The sequence below is a fragment of the Lepisosteus oculatus genome, chromosome 20, assembly GCF_040954835.1.
Source record: "Lepisosteus oculatus isolate fLepOcu1 chromosome 20, fLepOcu1.hap2, whole genome shotgun sequence".
Lineage (NCBI taxonomy): Eukaryota > Metazoa > Chordata > Actinopteri > Semionotiformes > Lepisosteidae > Lepisosteus > Lepisosteus oculatus.
Window position 1 is genome coordinate 10713801 of NC_090715.1, and position 14157 is coordinate 10727957.

At 42.1% G+C, this 14157-nt stretch overlaps 1 protein-coding gene across 5 annotated transcripts in view; it reads left to right on the forward strand.

Moving 5' to 3' along the window:
* The window catches only part of LOC102690441 (polyamine-modulated factor 1-binding protein 1), a 150729-nt gene that overhangs the window by 119905 nt on the left and 16667 nt on the right, over positions 1-14157 (forward strand). For all 5 annotated transcript variants that reach the window (XM_015368202.2, XM_015368203.2, XM_015368204.2 and 2 more), the window contains 12 exons: positions 468-647; positions 854-937; positions 1390-1557; positions 2018-2101; positions 4198-4365; positions 6576-6818; positions 7860-8090; positions 8625-8855; positions 11088-11210; positions 12636-12762; positions 12980-13137; positions 13429-13675. In XM_015368202.2, the coding sequence (XP_015223688.2) occupies positions 468-647; positions 854-937; positions 1390-1557; positions 2018-2101; positions 4198-4365; positions 6576-6818; positions 7860-8090; positions 8625-8855; positions 11088-11210; positions 12636-12762; positions 12980-13137; positions 13429-13675 (2044 nt within the window). The remainder of the gene's footprint in view (positions 1-467; positions 648-853; positions 938-1389; positions 1558-2017; positions 2102-4197; positions 4366-6575; positions 6819-7859; positions 8091-8624; positions 8856-11087; positions 11211-12635; positions 12763-12979; positions 13138-13428; positions 13676-14157) is intronic.

A 14157-nucleotide genomic window follows, 5' to 3' on the forward strand; every position in this document is an offset into this window, starting at 1 on the left:
CCTTGCATTTCATCATATTTTAAATAAAGTAGGTCTGTTATGCTTGCAGAAACAGGGAATAACTGGGTACTTTACAGGTAATTATGGGTAATTCACAACAATTTCTGCAAACCTGAAATCCTTGAATGGTATAACTTACATTATTCAATTTGTGACTGGAAAATAGAGAATGGAGCAAACCCCTGAATTCACCCTTTTCCATAAAAAAAAGCCAATGAAAGATGACAATGTTTCCACTCGAAATTGCCCAGATTTCGTTTAAAACATTTAAAACATGATACATAAGATACGTAAGGGATATTACTTCAATGTACTGATTCAGAAGGGTACAGTCAGTAATTATATCTCAGTCTTGTTTGCCCTGATGTTTGGAACATTTGCTTTTTATGTAATAGTTTGCAGAAATATGTGAAAAGTAGCGTGGCTTGGGAGGGTCTCCTGTCATGTCCTACCGCTCTCGTCCTCAGCTGTGGGAGAAGGAGGAGAGGCTGGCTGCCCTAGGTTCAGAGGCTGCCTCTCTCAGGGCAGAGCTGCAGGCTCACGGCAGTGATGCTGAGGCTCTCCGCCAGCAGCTCCACACCTCCCAGGACGCACTGCAGCACGTCACCGCAGACTTGAGAGCAGCCAGGAGAGAGGCAGAGGACCAGGTAATGCAATTCACATGTTACCTCTCTGGCAACCTGCTATTATCCACCTGCAGGGTGTGTATTTGTTTATATTTTCTTATCCCACTGTTGATTCTGGATCCCTTGCTCCAAAAAGTCATAGCAAAAAGTTTAAAATCAAGCTCTTTTAGTCTGCTGCCTTTGTGGGTGGTGTTCCTTGCCCACTGTGTTTTGTTGTTGTTGTTCAGGTGGCTCAGAGTGAGGACAGGATTGCAGAGTTCCAGGCTGACATGGCTCAGCTTCAACAGCAGTATTCTACCTGCTACAGTCAGGTACTGTTCATTGAACAAGCCTTTCCAAACTCACATACAATACAGCTGAATTACTTAGAATTCGTCAAATATATTTTAAATTAAAGCAGAGTACTAAGAGTACATGTTTCCATCAGCTGCTCTAAAAATTCTGTAATGATGCATTTTTTTCTTGTATTGAGCTACGGTATCTGTGGAGATTATTGATGCAAGTCTGAAGGAGAAGTTATGAAGAGAATCTTAATATTTTGATTTTGTGTGTAAATTATTGAATTTAACTACTACTTCAAAGACCTTTTAGATCTGCATTCACTGACTGGAAAAGCCTTTTTGTTAAATTTACTTGAAGTAATAACGTATTTGTTTTGACACATAGAGCACTACTATGTGTAACAGGCATTTGGGAGCTCACCTGCTCCCGGGTGTTTAAAGGTGGATGAGTGAATTGGCGAATGAGTGTTTTCTGTTCTTAGCTGGTACAGGAGGAGGAGAGCACTGCGAGGTTGAAGGCAGAACTGCAAGACATTGCAGAGCAACGGGACAGACTGGCCTCTCAGGTCTCAGAGCTCAGTGCGGAGACTCAAAGGCTCCATGCTGAGCTTGGGCTGATCACTGAGAAACACAGGGCAGCACAAGAGGAGGTACTGTAATTGCAACGCCTTTCCTAACCAGTGATGTCATACATACACTATGACCTCATAAACAACTTACAAGGCATAAGGTCAAGGGTAGTCACAGGAAACAAGTCTTCAGAGCCACGGATATCACAGGTTAATGCTCAAGCTCAGCTTTGCAAATGAGGTTGACATGCTTGTTAAAAATGTGACAAGAAGGAAAAAATGTGTATGACTGTATCTTTCCCTGCAGAATCAAAATGATAATTTCTTTAAATAATACAGGACCTGATAGTCTCATACACATAATTTAAAATCTTACAATTCAAACTGTACAGTTCAGAAACAATTCTTCCAGGTGTCTGAAAACAAGATAGAGAGTTATTGTTTTTTCTGAAAGAATTACTTTGAGGTTTTGAAGATGTGAAATTCAATACGGTCTCACATGGTGTGATAGTGATGAGCATCTGTCTGCAATGTACTGTAGGTGGGCAGTAGGGATGACGCAGTCCTGAAACTCACAGCTGAGCTGAAGATCATCCAGGAGAACCTGAGAGCTTCTGAAGAGGAGGTGAGCAGATTGATTCCTTCAGTGCTCTGTAGCAGGAGACCAAGTACAGTCGATCTTCATCATGGGCATGGTGAACTTCAATTAAAGAACATTTAATGGTTCTACGCTTATAGCTAAGATAAGTTGGATTTCTACCAACACATGGCTGGTTCACAACATCTTTGTTTTGAGTTTTTAACAATGCTTGTAGCTTTTTTTCTTTTTGGAGAAAATCACAATGTTTGGCTTTCATCGAAAAACAGCCTGAAGAGTTACCCACCAGTATGTTTGCCAGGACACACACAATCTTCTGGTCAACTGTGTTTTTTTTTTTGCAAGACTGTCCTTGTTGCAGACAAGGAAGTGGGACGGTGCTGTCACTTTAGTATGGAAGGGTTGTTTTGACTTCCCTGGAAGTTTTTTGGGGAGTGGTGAATAATGCATCCCAACCTGCTACATGTGCTGTTTTTATCATTAGCATGTCGCACGGCTATCTGCAGAATACTTATGAGTGCCTGCGAAATGTTTGTGATGTTATTTATTTATGTCAGCCTCTCAATTATTCATTTGTTTATTTATTCATGGCAGAACTAACTGCAATTGGAAAATTCATTTTTGCTGAAGGGCATATTCCCCCACAAAGGGAAGGGGGGAAAGCACATCAGGCTTGTTAGTAATTGCTTTATGTGGCGTTTCCTTTGACTCGCAGGGAGATGTCATTTTAATACGAACGGACGGGTGAAGAGAGAGAGATGGGAAAAGGAAAACACGATGAGTTTATCAGGCCTTTTTTTCTTGATTCTTCACAAAACTCGGCACTATGGGGAATTAGTGCAATTGGAGGCAGGGGTTCAGGCAGAAATTACAGAGAATCACAAAGCACGTTGCAAACATCATTCAACAGCTTCTTCCAAAAGTACAGTAGACTAGGCTGATGTATACTTTTTCTTTGTTTTCCTTTTTTTCCCATGCAGTCCTGTCTTCTTCTTTTTGCATCCCCTAGTTATAATATCGGCTTTAATTGACTGGATTGAGCTATATTTTTTGCTTTGTTTTTTTTCCATAGTGTACATGATACAGTATATCCTTTCAGAGAGAATTCACAGAGAATCCCATCTACATCTGGGAACCTGAGCTTAGTGTTAAGAGTGTTTCTGTGATTTTATTATATACAAAGTGAATCTTAAAAGAAAATGTCAGATTTTTCTTCTGTCATATGTAACAGTGCATGTATTTTCTAGAAAGGGAATAGAATATGTTTCAGATAATCTGTTCACAAAAGGATGTAGACTTTGTCCGCGAAGCTGGAATTGTCTCCGGCATGATACTGTTTCAGTTTGAAGTGATTTATTAATTGAAACAGCAGCCCCTTTCCTCTTGCTTGGGTTCAGTCACGTAAGTAAACTTGGAAAACATGAACATGCCACACGTCATTTCAAAGCACAGCAGTTTCATAGGCTTGATTACTATTTATATGAGCTGAATAATTAAATAGCAAAACGCTGGGGTACAGCTGACAAAAATCAATTAGGGAATTTATTAAGTCCTGGAGAAGCAGACGAATAATAACCAGGAGGGCTTTAATAAATGAAAAAGAATGCTGTTTCGTCTCTGAAGAGAAGCTTCCTTAGTGGTGGAGTGCTGTAGGGTGTTTTTCTCTGTAGAAGAACCCAATAGGTTTTCTGTTTATCATTTTATTACTGAAGGAGAATGAGGTTAGGGCTGATCTATTACTAAGAATGCTGAGAAAAGAAAAACATGCAGACAGAGTCAGCATTGCTTGTGCAATGTAGACCTTCTGACCAAAACTCTGCTCAAATTCACCAGCATGATACTGCTGGCTTGCTTGGTCCCTAGTACATGAGTTTCAAAGCCATGTGTGAATGAATTGCTTTGATTGGCAGAAGTCTATGATGTATGCATTCAAGTCACAATGAGCTTAAAGTGAGAAATAACCTTTGCTTATAATATAATTTCTAACATTTGTTTTTATTGTGGATGTACCGTAGAACCTTCCGTAAACAATCATTTCTTTTGAACACAACTCATGGCTTCTTTGTGGGAAGAAATATGTCCATTTCCCAGGGTGTTGACAGTGGTTCATGTTTTCTTTCCAGCTAACAGTAAAGGGTTCAGAGGTGCAAAATCTGTCCAGGAAGATGAAAGACCTGCAGAGTGATATGAGGACCCTGCAGGACATCCTGAGTCAGAAGGAGGTTGCTATGAGCCGGCAGGAGCAAAACTTGGCTGAGCTCCAGCAGGAAAGAGAGAGACTCCTCACACAGGTTAGAATGTGTCTTAGTGCCACTCACACACTAAGCTGCAGCTCCCAGTGCCACCATCAACAAACAGTCTGCAGCTCCCAGTGCTGCCATCAACACAGCACTGGTAGTAGTTGACATACAGGAGTAGATATACATTTTCAAAACATATTTAAGAAGTATTTAACTTTGAGTTCAAAATACCTGTTAGGAATAATTTGTTTGCCTTAGTAGGTCTGGGGCTACATAAGTATTGCCCTTCACTTTAAATGTTTCTTGCAAATTAAAATCATTTTGATGTTAAACTATTTAGCATGTATTTGTTTTAGATTTATTGAAATCGGTCTTCCTAGACCACACGTTTTCATCCCTTGAATTCTTGTCTAAATATTTATACTGAGTCTTATTTTTTCATTTATCATACATGAACTGAAAAAAGGCATCAATTACTAACAATATACTGTAACATGTTTTCGCAGTGTACTTAAGATGACAAATACCAACAAACTGCATTTGACTGCGGAATTCCAATTAGTATCTTTTAATTAGGAGCTTGTTGCTCTAGGCACAGCTTTTTCCATTTATTTTAATCTCGTTTGTTTACCTTAATGGTTTCAGAATATATTTTTTAATTAAATTGCATTGATTCTATGCCCTTATTAAAATAGAAACACTCATATGTTATTTTTCACTGTACCCATCTCTCATCTCATGGGGCCCGAAAGCTCTGTCCATTTTCCAGCCAGGCAAGGTTTATCATTTTTAGTGGTGGCCGTTGATGGGCTTTGGTTATGATGCAGATGGTGCAGGATAATTTACAGCTGAATGTAAATTAGAAGCAGTGTGTGTAGTAATGATGGTGATGGTATTAACATCTGGAAAATAGAACGTTTCCCAAAACCTTGATTCAGTGTCTGTCTTAGCTTTTTAATAGGGGATTCAATGGTACGATTTGGCCTGTACTGTGCATTACAGGCCTGTTAACAAGCATTAACTGTTTATAGCCAGTGAGTAATGGACGGTGCGTCTGCAGATGGTTAACATTGCTCTCCGTGCCAGCCGGAAAGCTCTTTTTAATTTTGACTGATGACTCAGTTTATCTTCTACATATAACACCCCCAGCACCGCGCCACCTCCCCCCCTTCTGTTTTCCCATGCCCCCTCCCCGGTATGAAAATGATATTAGAAACAAAATGAGATTTGAAATTTCATGTTTGACAAGCGCCTTGATGAAAGGGTTTCATTGCAGGGTCTGATCCATGGAAATGTTATGCTAATAATATTGCTGGCCAAGCGATCTACTTGGAAATGAATCAGAGTGGCAGAGAAGGAGAGAGAGAGGCAGCGGCTGCTCAGTAAACAGCACTTTCTCTCTCTCTCTCTTTTTCTCCATCCCAGAATCTCATCAGAAATAGCCATGAGGTGTTTCTGTCTGATGAGGTTGTGAGAGAAATAGGGAGTTAGAAAATTATACCGCAGCTTATCGCTGATTGATGCAGTAATTTATGCAGCCATGCAGCACACTGGTTTAATATGGATTAGGCTTTTCTGTTTTTCATGACTCCTCTTGAAGAGTGAGAATACTATTTTATGTTTTCCCTTTATTCCTCACAGCTGTCAGGGTAATACACGTTATAATCTTTTTCATTTTTGTTAGATATTTGTGTATGTATTATCAGCTTCTAATCATAAAGAGTGTACATATTATGTATTCACAAACGTATCAGAGATTCAGAATACTTTCCCTTATGCTGTGCCATTGATAAAAGCCTGGAGAATAGCTCAGCACCTTCTAAAGCCATTTTAACTGCTCAGGCTTGTAAAAATACAAAAACAAGCGCAGTTTAGCAAACAAGAGCAAATGTCTTAGGTCTCTCTTTCAGTTACTTTCCTTTAATATTGTTTAGAATGTTTTCTAGGGTTTTGATTGAGAGTTGGTACAATGTTTAATATTATCCCAAAGTTTGGTTCAGCATTATCATAAGGACATTCTCAGATTTGAATCAGATTTAATGTTTAAACTATTAACTGCTTTGCCTTATTTCTAATGCATTATGTTGTTATTATCAGTCCAGCATTCTAATACAAAGATCTGTTTAGAATTACAGTAAGGACATCCTTGAAACTGACATCCTCTCTCACTAGATTCAGAAAGAATGCTGAGGCCTGCTTTCTGTCCGGTCTCTATTTTGTCGCTATGTCATCATTGACCAGTACCCCTGGCTGTACTTCAGAGCGAGGACCAGGAGAGGGCACTGTCCCAGCTGCAGGGCGAACTGCAGTGCTGCCGCACCGAGATGAGGGAGCAGGCAGAGAGGGGCGAGGGAGAAGTGGCCAGGCTGCGAGGCGAGCAGGAGGCCTGTCAGAGGGAGCTGCAGGACACACTAGGCCGCCTGCAACAGTACCGCGCCACAGTGGACCGGCTCAGCACCGACCTGGAGCTGGCCCAGAGACTGCACAGGGAAGTGGAGGAGGAGGTGAGACTGGGGTATCACAGGTGCGGATGCTCTGTGTTGCCTCTTGAAGGTCTTCACTGGCAGTGATCTCAACCTCTCCTCAGATCCATATATCCATATATATCCATATATCCATATATAAAATAACTGAATGAGGAGTTTAGTAATGTCAGGGAAGGTAATGTAAGATCACTGGTGTGGGTGTGTCCCTTTTCTGTGATTTTTCTCTGAAGCCTTTTTGTTCATCCCAACATTCCTTTTCATGTGCAGTTGTTTCCTGCCTCAGTGTTGCCTTCTCAAAGCAGTGTGCTCAAGGGCAAACTTTCTTTTTACATCTTGTATTCAGACTCACTAGGTACCTTATTTATGGGTTTTTTTGGTTGCAGATCATGCAGTACTTCTCCCTGGATTCTATGCATATATCCTTCTACCTGTAGTAAAAAAACAGCCTTATAACAAGTTGATTCTGGAAAAGGGGTCCTCGTTATTGTCCCACTTTTTCATTTCACATTTCCGTGTCTCCTTTTTTGAGCAACAGTTTTGACTATTCTTTTATCTGTTTTGAACTCGTGTCTTTTTCTGTGAGATTTGAGTTGGGGGTCGACCAAAACTATCTGTGGCTGTGCATTCTGCAGTCTGAGCACTCCTAGGAGTGGGATGAGACAGATGTGTGGAGAAAGGGTGTCAAAACTCTATGCGTTACTGTACATATTCATATATTTTGAATTTTGGAAAAATATCCAAACCTGACCTACACTTATTTCATTATTTCTTACAGCACAGAAGTCCCTGATAATTGTTTCCTTAAAGAGTTTGTTGGAATGTATTCCCCATTAATTACATTCATTCTTATAGGAAATAAAGTTTAATTATTTTGAGTTTCCCTGTCATACCTGTGTTCCAGGAAAGTATGACAACTAATGAGTGCCCTCTGTATTAAGAGACAAAACAGATTGAATTGATTGGCGCTGTTGTTCACTATATAAAGGCTGTAGCACACTGGTGCCTCAGTGATGTCCGGCAGGCGACAGCTCTCCTCTGTGTGTGCTGTGCTGTCTCTAGGTGTCCCAGCGTGAGAAGCGTCTGCGAGATCAGGACTCGGAGGCGGCTCGCCTGCAGACGGACCTGCAGGAGAGGGTGTCGGAGGCGGCGGCGGCCAAGGCCCACTGTCAGTCGCTGTCGGACTCGCTAGACGTGTACAAGCAGAAGTACCAGACCTGTCTGGCTAAGGTGACAGACCTAGAGAGCACGCTGCAGGCCAGGGAGGAGGATCTGAAGGAGTCAAGAGCACAGGTCAGAGAGCCAGCTCTGTGAGCCCAGGTTGTTTTGCACAGAATCTGAAGATCATTTTTTGATATCATTGCTGCATCCATCCATCCATCCATGCGTGATATCACACCGGGGCCGATTTTCTCAGAAGCTAGTTAACCTACCAGTAAGTCTTTGGACTGTGGGAGGAAACCTCAGGAAACCCATGCAGACACAGGAAGAACATACAAACCAAATATGGACCCAGGGCTCCAGCACTGTGAGTCAACAATGCTGACTCATTACTGTGTGTTGAGCACAATTATTTTTTTCGAATTGCTTAGGGTCATTCATGAGTGCTGGTGTTTCACCTTGAAGAAATAGAAAGCTCGATAGGTTAAAGCCTATGCTGCCATGAAATGTGAACACTCAATGTATGACAGGAACCAAAGATGGGCAGCAAAAAGTAATCAGGTCAAGAATGTAAGACAAGATCACAAAGAAGGAGGCCATTCAACCCAGGTTGATAGCATCACCCTACCTGAGGCTGGCTTGCTCTGAAAATGCTGTGTATCTCAGGTGTCAGAGCGTGACGATGAAATCCTGAGGCTGCGGGCAGAGGCCATGGTGCTGCACACAGACCTGGAATCTCATTACACCCAGCTGGAAAGCAGTGATGAGGCCATCAGCACCCTGAGCCAGCAGCTGCGGGACACCCAGAGACAGCTGGAGGACAGTAGCAAACACAGCAAGGAGTGCGAACTGGTTATCCACACGCTGAGAGACCAGACAGCAGCACTGCATGCCCAGGTGAGAGAAACTGGATAAGGAAGACATAATGCTGCTGCCCCTGATACAGGTGCATTCTGATTAATATCCCCTAGAAAAGTAGCAAAATACAATCTGCACAGACTACATACAGTAGGGGTGATCATGATCATTGGTTGGTTGGTGTCCTAATCCTGCACAAGGTATTTAGGGAGAGTCATAAAGCCTGTTTGGGATGTTGTTTCAGAAGTGGTCAAAAGTGGACAAAGAAAGATTAAAGGGCCCCACATCTTACAGTTTTAAAGGATGAGAAAATTGAAAAGCAACAGCTGGGAACTGTTGCTAGGAACTAACTAATGCCAGCTCCTCAGAAAAACGATGTACATGCTGCCCACTTGTTCGAGCTGAGGGTCTTGTGTGTGTACTGTGTACTGTGTATGTGCCTGTGTGGGAGAGAGAGAAACACAGGCCTGTGCCTCACAAGGAAAACATCGTCAAAGCTGAAATAATTAGCTAATTATGAAGTGGAAGAAAGGCTTCCCTGTCAGAGAGCAGTCACTGCAGCCAACAAGACGAAGAGTGAAGTGTCTTTCTGCTCCTCTGCCCTCAGCACCCCCTCCTCTGCTCAGCAGCTTGCTTCACTTGCATGGCCAGCAAAGGGAGCAGACTTCCATTAGCGACACTGAGCCACTCAGTCGCAAACGAGCAGTATTGATCTCTGCGCCGCCTGTCCTGTAAGCTCAGTCAGGGGGCTATACACACCACATTCTGTTTGTTGCTTTTGCTTTTTCGTTTCTGTATATTTTAAGTGGTCATTTTTTTTTTGCTAAAGGTCTTGTACTTCTATGAAGTATAGTTTCCATCGTTATTATGAAAAGATTCATCCCGCATATCTTATATTTTGATTTTGAATGAGAGAAAGATGGAGAGATTTGGCCAGGCTATTTTTGACAAGGATATTATTGTAGCTTAGTGATTGTAAAAAAAACAGTGGAAAACTGATCTGACACCATGTCTCTTTCTTCAAATCCATCTGAAGTCGGATTTCAAGAGACCTGTTGTCTAAATTTATTATTTTTAGGAGGTGATTCAAGCCTTTCAGTCTGATTACATACAATTGCAGCTCAACAACAGCACATGACAAACTAGAATGAGGACCTTCATATACAGTAAATGACTTCTGTAGTTCTAGTATGGAGGTCTTATCAAATACTAAAATCCCTGGCAAGGTAGAATAATAGATTTATCTATCCGAAACTGCAGTGCATGCTAGTCAACAGCCATCATGCTTAAGACATGGAGACGTAGGGGGAAAACTCACCTATCTTTTTTTGTCAGGTTAATTTCAAGAAGTATACAGATGTGAGCTTCAGAGTATCAAATCATAATGAAAACATTACAGAGACTGTTCTGAAGAAGAGAGGATACTAAGGCCTGCCACCTAACAGTTCAGAACATACTTTAGTGCAAAAGCCTTGAATTCCAAGAGACTCCTATTGTAATTCCTACTGTATATAAATATCAAATGTGTCATCAAATTGTGTTTGATAAGATCTTAGATGAAAGGATCAGCATAATACCATTTTAAATCGGAAGCATTCTTTGCATTTCTCATTGTAGGCTGCAGCACCGAACCTTATGATCAAATTGTATTCATGCTGATATAATAAGAAAACAGGGACAGGATGAGAGCATAGATACCTGGACTGCACTGACATCTTCAGCCTTTTGGGAGACCTGAATATATTCTGCACATTTTCAGATGAAAATGTATTTCTTCAGCTCACATGATTTTCTCAAGTACATCAAGGCTTTTTCTTCATTTGTCTCACCCCTTACTGTCAATCCAGTCTGACTGAACTTCACAATTATTATATACAGTGTGTCTTTTATTTAGATGAATACAACAGCCTTCTTCCAAGAAACCAGCCTTGACCATGGTGAATAGTATAAGCAAATGAGGCATTTCCTATTATTTTTGTATTTTTAAGTGTAAAAAAGTTAATTTTGTAAATCACTGCAAGTAAATAAGAGGGGGTGGTCTTCAAAAAGGTGTTATAATGTTATTGGTATGGTTTATAAACTGAACCAAATTATTCTCCATAGATCTACAGTAGGAAGGCGGCACTGCTTCACATGTGCAAATGTCTCTAACCCTGTTAGCACAAGCAGCCTTGTTACTGATGCGGGGCTGGTGTGAGGTTAGGGTTTGTAAGACACTGTCTGTGCAGGGCAGGTTGTTATGGCTGAGGTTGTGTGTATATGTGTTTGCAGTTGGAGGAGCAGGAGGAGATGGTGGTGAAGATTCAGACTGATTTCTCCGCGTACCGAGCGACACATGCCCATTCTGACTCTGAGTACGAGGCACAGCTCTCACACATCGAGCTGCTCAAACAGGTATCCCTTTCATCCAGCTGTCACACCTGTGCTCCCTGTCAGCCAGAGACAAGCCTGATCTGCTACCATCCATAATGAGGCCTGGCACGGTCTTTGAATTGGTTTGATCCGATCCCTTTTATAACTGTGAACAATATTACTGTGAGGAAATCCATTGCACAATGGATTTGATGACATGATGCTTCATTTCTAGTGAGGAACTACGAATGAATGAAAATTAAATTTGTTCTTATTCAAAAGGTGAAGAAATAATAGCTACAGTATGCATGGGCTTAAATGGAATTATATAGGATTTTTTTTGCATTCTGTCTGTCTTTTCCTGTGCATATGCATGTGCGTCCTCAGAAGAAAAGCCATGTTACCCACCTTAACCACCTTCTTGACTAATTGTTTGTTATGTCAGCGCGTGTGTGCCTGTTTGTTTTTAATAGAGTGTAGCAGACCAATCCGTCAGCGTGTCGACAAGGGAAAGTGTCGGTTGAAGTGCTGGCGTCCCACTAGACTGGCTGGGCCGTGTGCAGTGATTTACAGCCCTGATCAGCACAGCCGGCTGGCCGGGGAACAGCCACTCTGTAAAGCCCAGATTGATTACCTGCAACCCTTGTCACTGCTGCCCGCCATGTTTTCTCAACCTTTTAGCACAGTTTTATAGACGGTTAGAGCTGCTCGTTTGGCTATTTATACATTTGTAAGTGGCCATGAAATATAGATTTGTCTTGATGGTTGTCAGCGATGTGGCTGTGGAACAGCTGTCGCGTGACATCTCATTATTTTAATGGTTTAAAATGAAGGAGGAGGCTTTCTGTAATACTTCTCCAATTCTTTTTATGAACTACATAATTTTTACTTTCATTCCTCTTTTAAATGCATATACTGCAACGGGAAAAGAACTGACAGTGATTGTGACTGACAACTCCAAACTCATTGTACTTTCTGATCTTATCATCTTCTCTGATAAACAGCTTTGACCTGTTGCTTAGCTCTTCTACAACATATACCGTCTTCAGTTCTTTGACATCCACATCAGTGCATGACAAAGTTAAAGAAAATTGCATTTGTTCAATATAAATTAACAGTAAATCTAATGCAATTTGAATAAACTTTGCAATATCGTTTGTTGTTAAACCTAACAAAGGTTATGGGGCAACTGTCCATTTGTGGGTATAGAAATGTTTATGCTTTAACATAAATATTTTAATTTTTCAATTGAAATGAGAAATTTGGCAAAACTCTGGAGTATAACTACAAAGCATACAGTATATGCACACTGCCCTCAGCACTTCTTATCTCTTAGGAAGGCTTTAGTGGTGCAGAGACGATCAGTCGCCATTCCTGAAGTGATTGTCTCACTGTCTGCTCTTGCTGGGGTGGAGTGACAGATGTGTGAGGGGGAAATTGCAGCTGTGCAGACTCTTGTCTCCTCAGGAACTGTCCTGTGCTGTGGAACAGTGTGCTCAGGGCTCCCAGCAGCTCAGCGAATGCCAGGCGGCTCTGCGGCAACTCAAGGAGGAGTTGTGCAAGCTGTCAGAGCAGAGGACCAACAGCATGAAAGGTGTGGAGCCCTTTCTTCCTAAGGGAGATCTACCATTTATCATCCGCTTGTGTGGCTCTGTGTTCCACTAATATCGTATCATTTTGAAATCAGTACAAATGTAGTGTCAGTATTCTGCAGAGGTGGGTGTGTTGCGTCGTGGGCGACTGTGTAGCAGTGGATCACATGCTGATCTCTCAGATGCCCTGCGGCGACTGAGGCGTTCTTCTTGTTTCAGAGGTGCTGAAGCAGGAGGAGCTGGTGAGGCAGCTGCGCGCGGAGGTGGGAGCCGCGACTCTGAGGAGGCAGGTGGAGGTGGAGGCACTGGAGCAGTCCATAGCCAGGCTGGAGGAGGACCTCAGGGAAGCCAACCGGCTGTTGGCCCAGAAGGAGCAGGTATCCTCTTACTCGGAAACCGCAGAAAGCCCTCTAAGTGGTAGAACCAAGAGATCTGGTCCAAGCTCAAGTTCTATACATCTAAACCAAGCTTTACAGAACATGTACTGTCTGTTGAAGTCTGTACACTTGTCAAAAGTTTACTAGGCAACAGCTTTCCTGTCGGGAATCTTTATTTAACACATCAGCAGGCACTGCAGCTTGCTTCTCAGTGTTTTTCACATGCAATATAAAGAACACAATAGTTGTAGTTCACTCCACCAGCACTCAAGCCCACTGCTCCTTCCCCAGGCCGTGCAGAAGAGGGACGATCTTTTGAGGAAATCAGAGGCAGATCTGATGGACGCTCGTGAGCTGATCAGAGGGAAGACAACAGAGGTTGAGCGGAAGGCAACAGTGGTAAAAGGCCTTGAGGCTGATATCCAGAGGCTGAGACGCGAGAGCCGACAGAGACAAAGTGAGAGAGCCGCCCTGCAGGCTGAAGTGCTGCAGCTCAAGGAGGACTTGAAGGAAGTGCACACCCAGTTCAGGGACACAGGTGCATCTGCTTTCTCTGCTACAGTCCTCCCTGTCTGAACAGTGGTGCAGAAAAAATGGTTTTGATGAGCCCTTGACTCCTTGAGACATGAACATAAATCCAATAATGACTAAAAGTGAAATCGGATTCAGTCTTCTGCCAGTGGAGTGAAGAGCTGTGAATTAGTATTCTTATCTCAAGAGAACTGTGCGATGATGTCCCTTGATTTGTCTTGTGCATTTTTTTCCTTTCTCTTTTTCTTCAGTCAGTGACTTCAGAAAAAAAAAATTACCCAAATAAGAAACGGAAGGAAATGAAAAAAACAAACTTTGTGCAAGTTTTCAACCTGGAGTAGCTCTAAGCCCTTGTTATTATAAATGTTTCTTCTTATTCTTGGTTATTATTATTAGCAGCAGTGGCATGTAATGCTCAGGGCCCCAGGGGCTCTCTTTAATAAGCTGTATAAGTCGGTCACCTGTTAGCATGCTGCTCCAGCAGCTAGT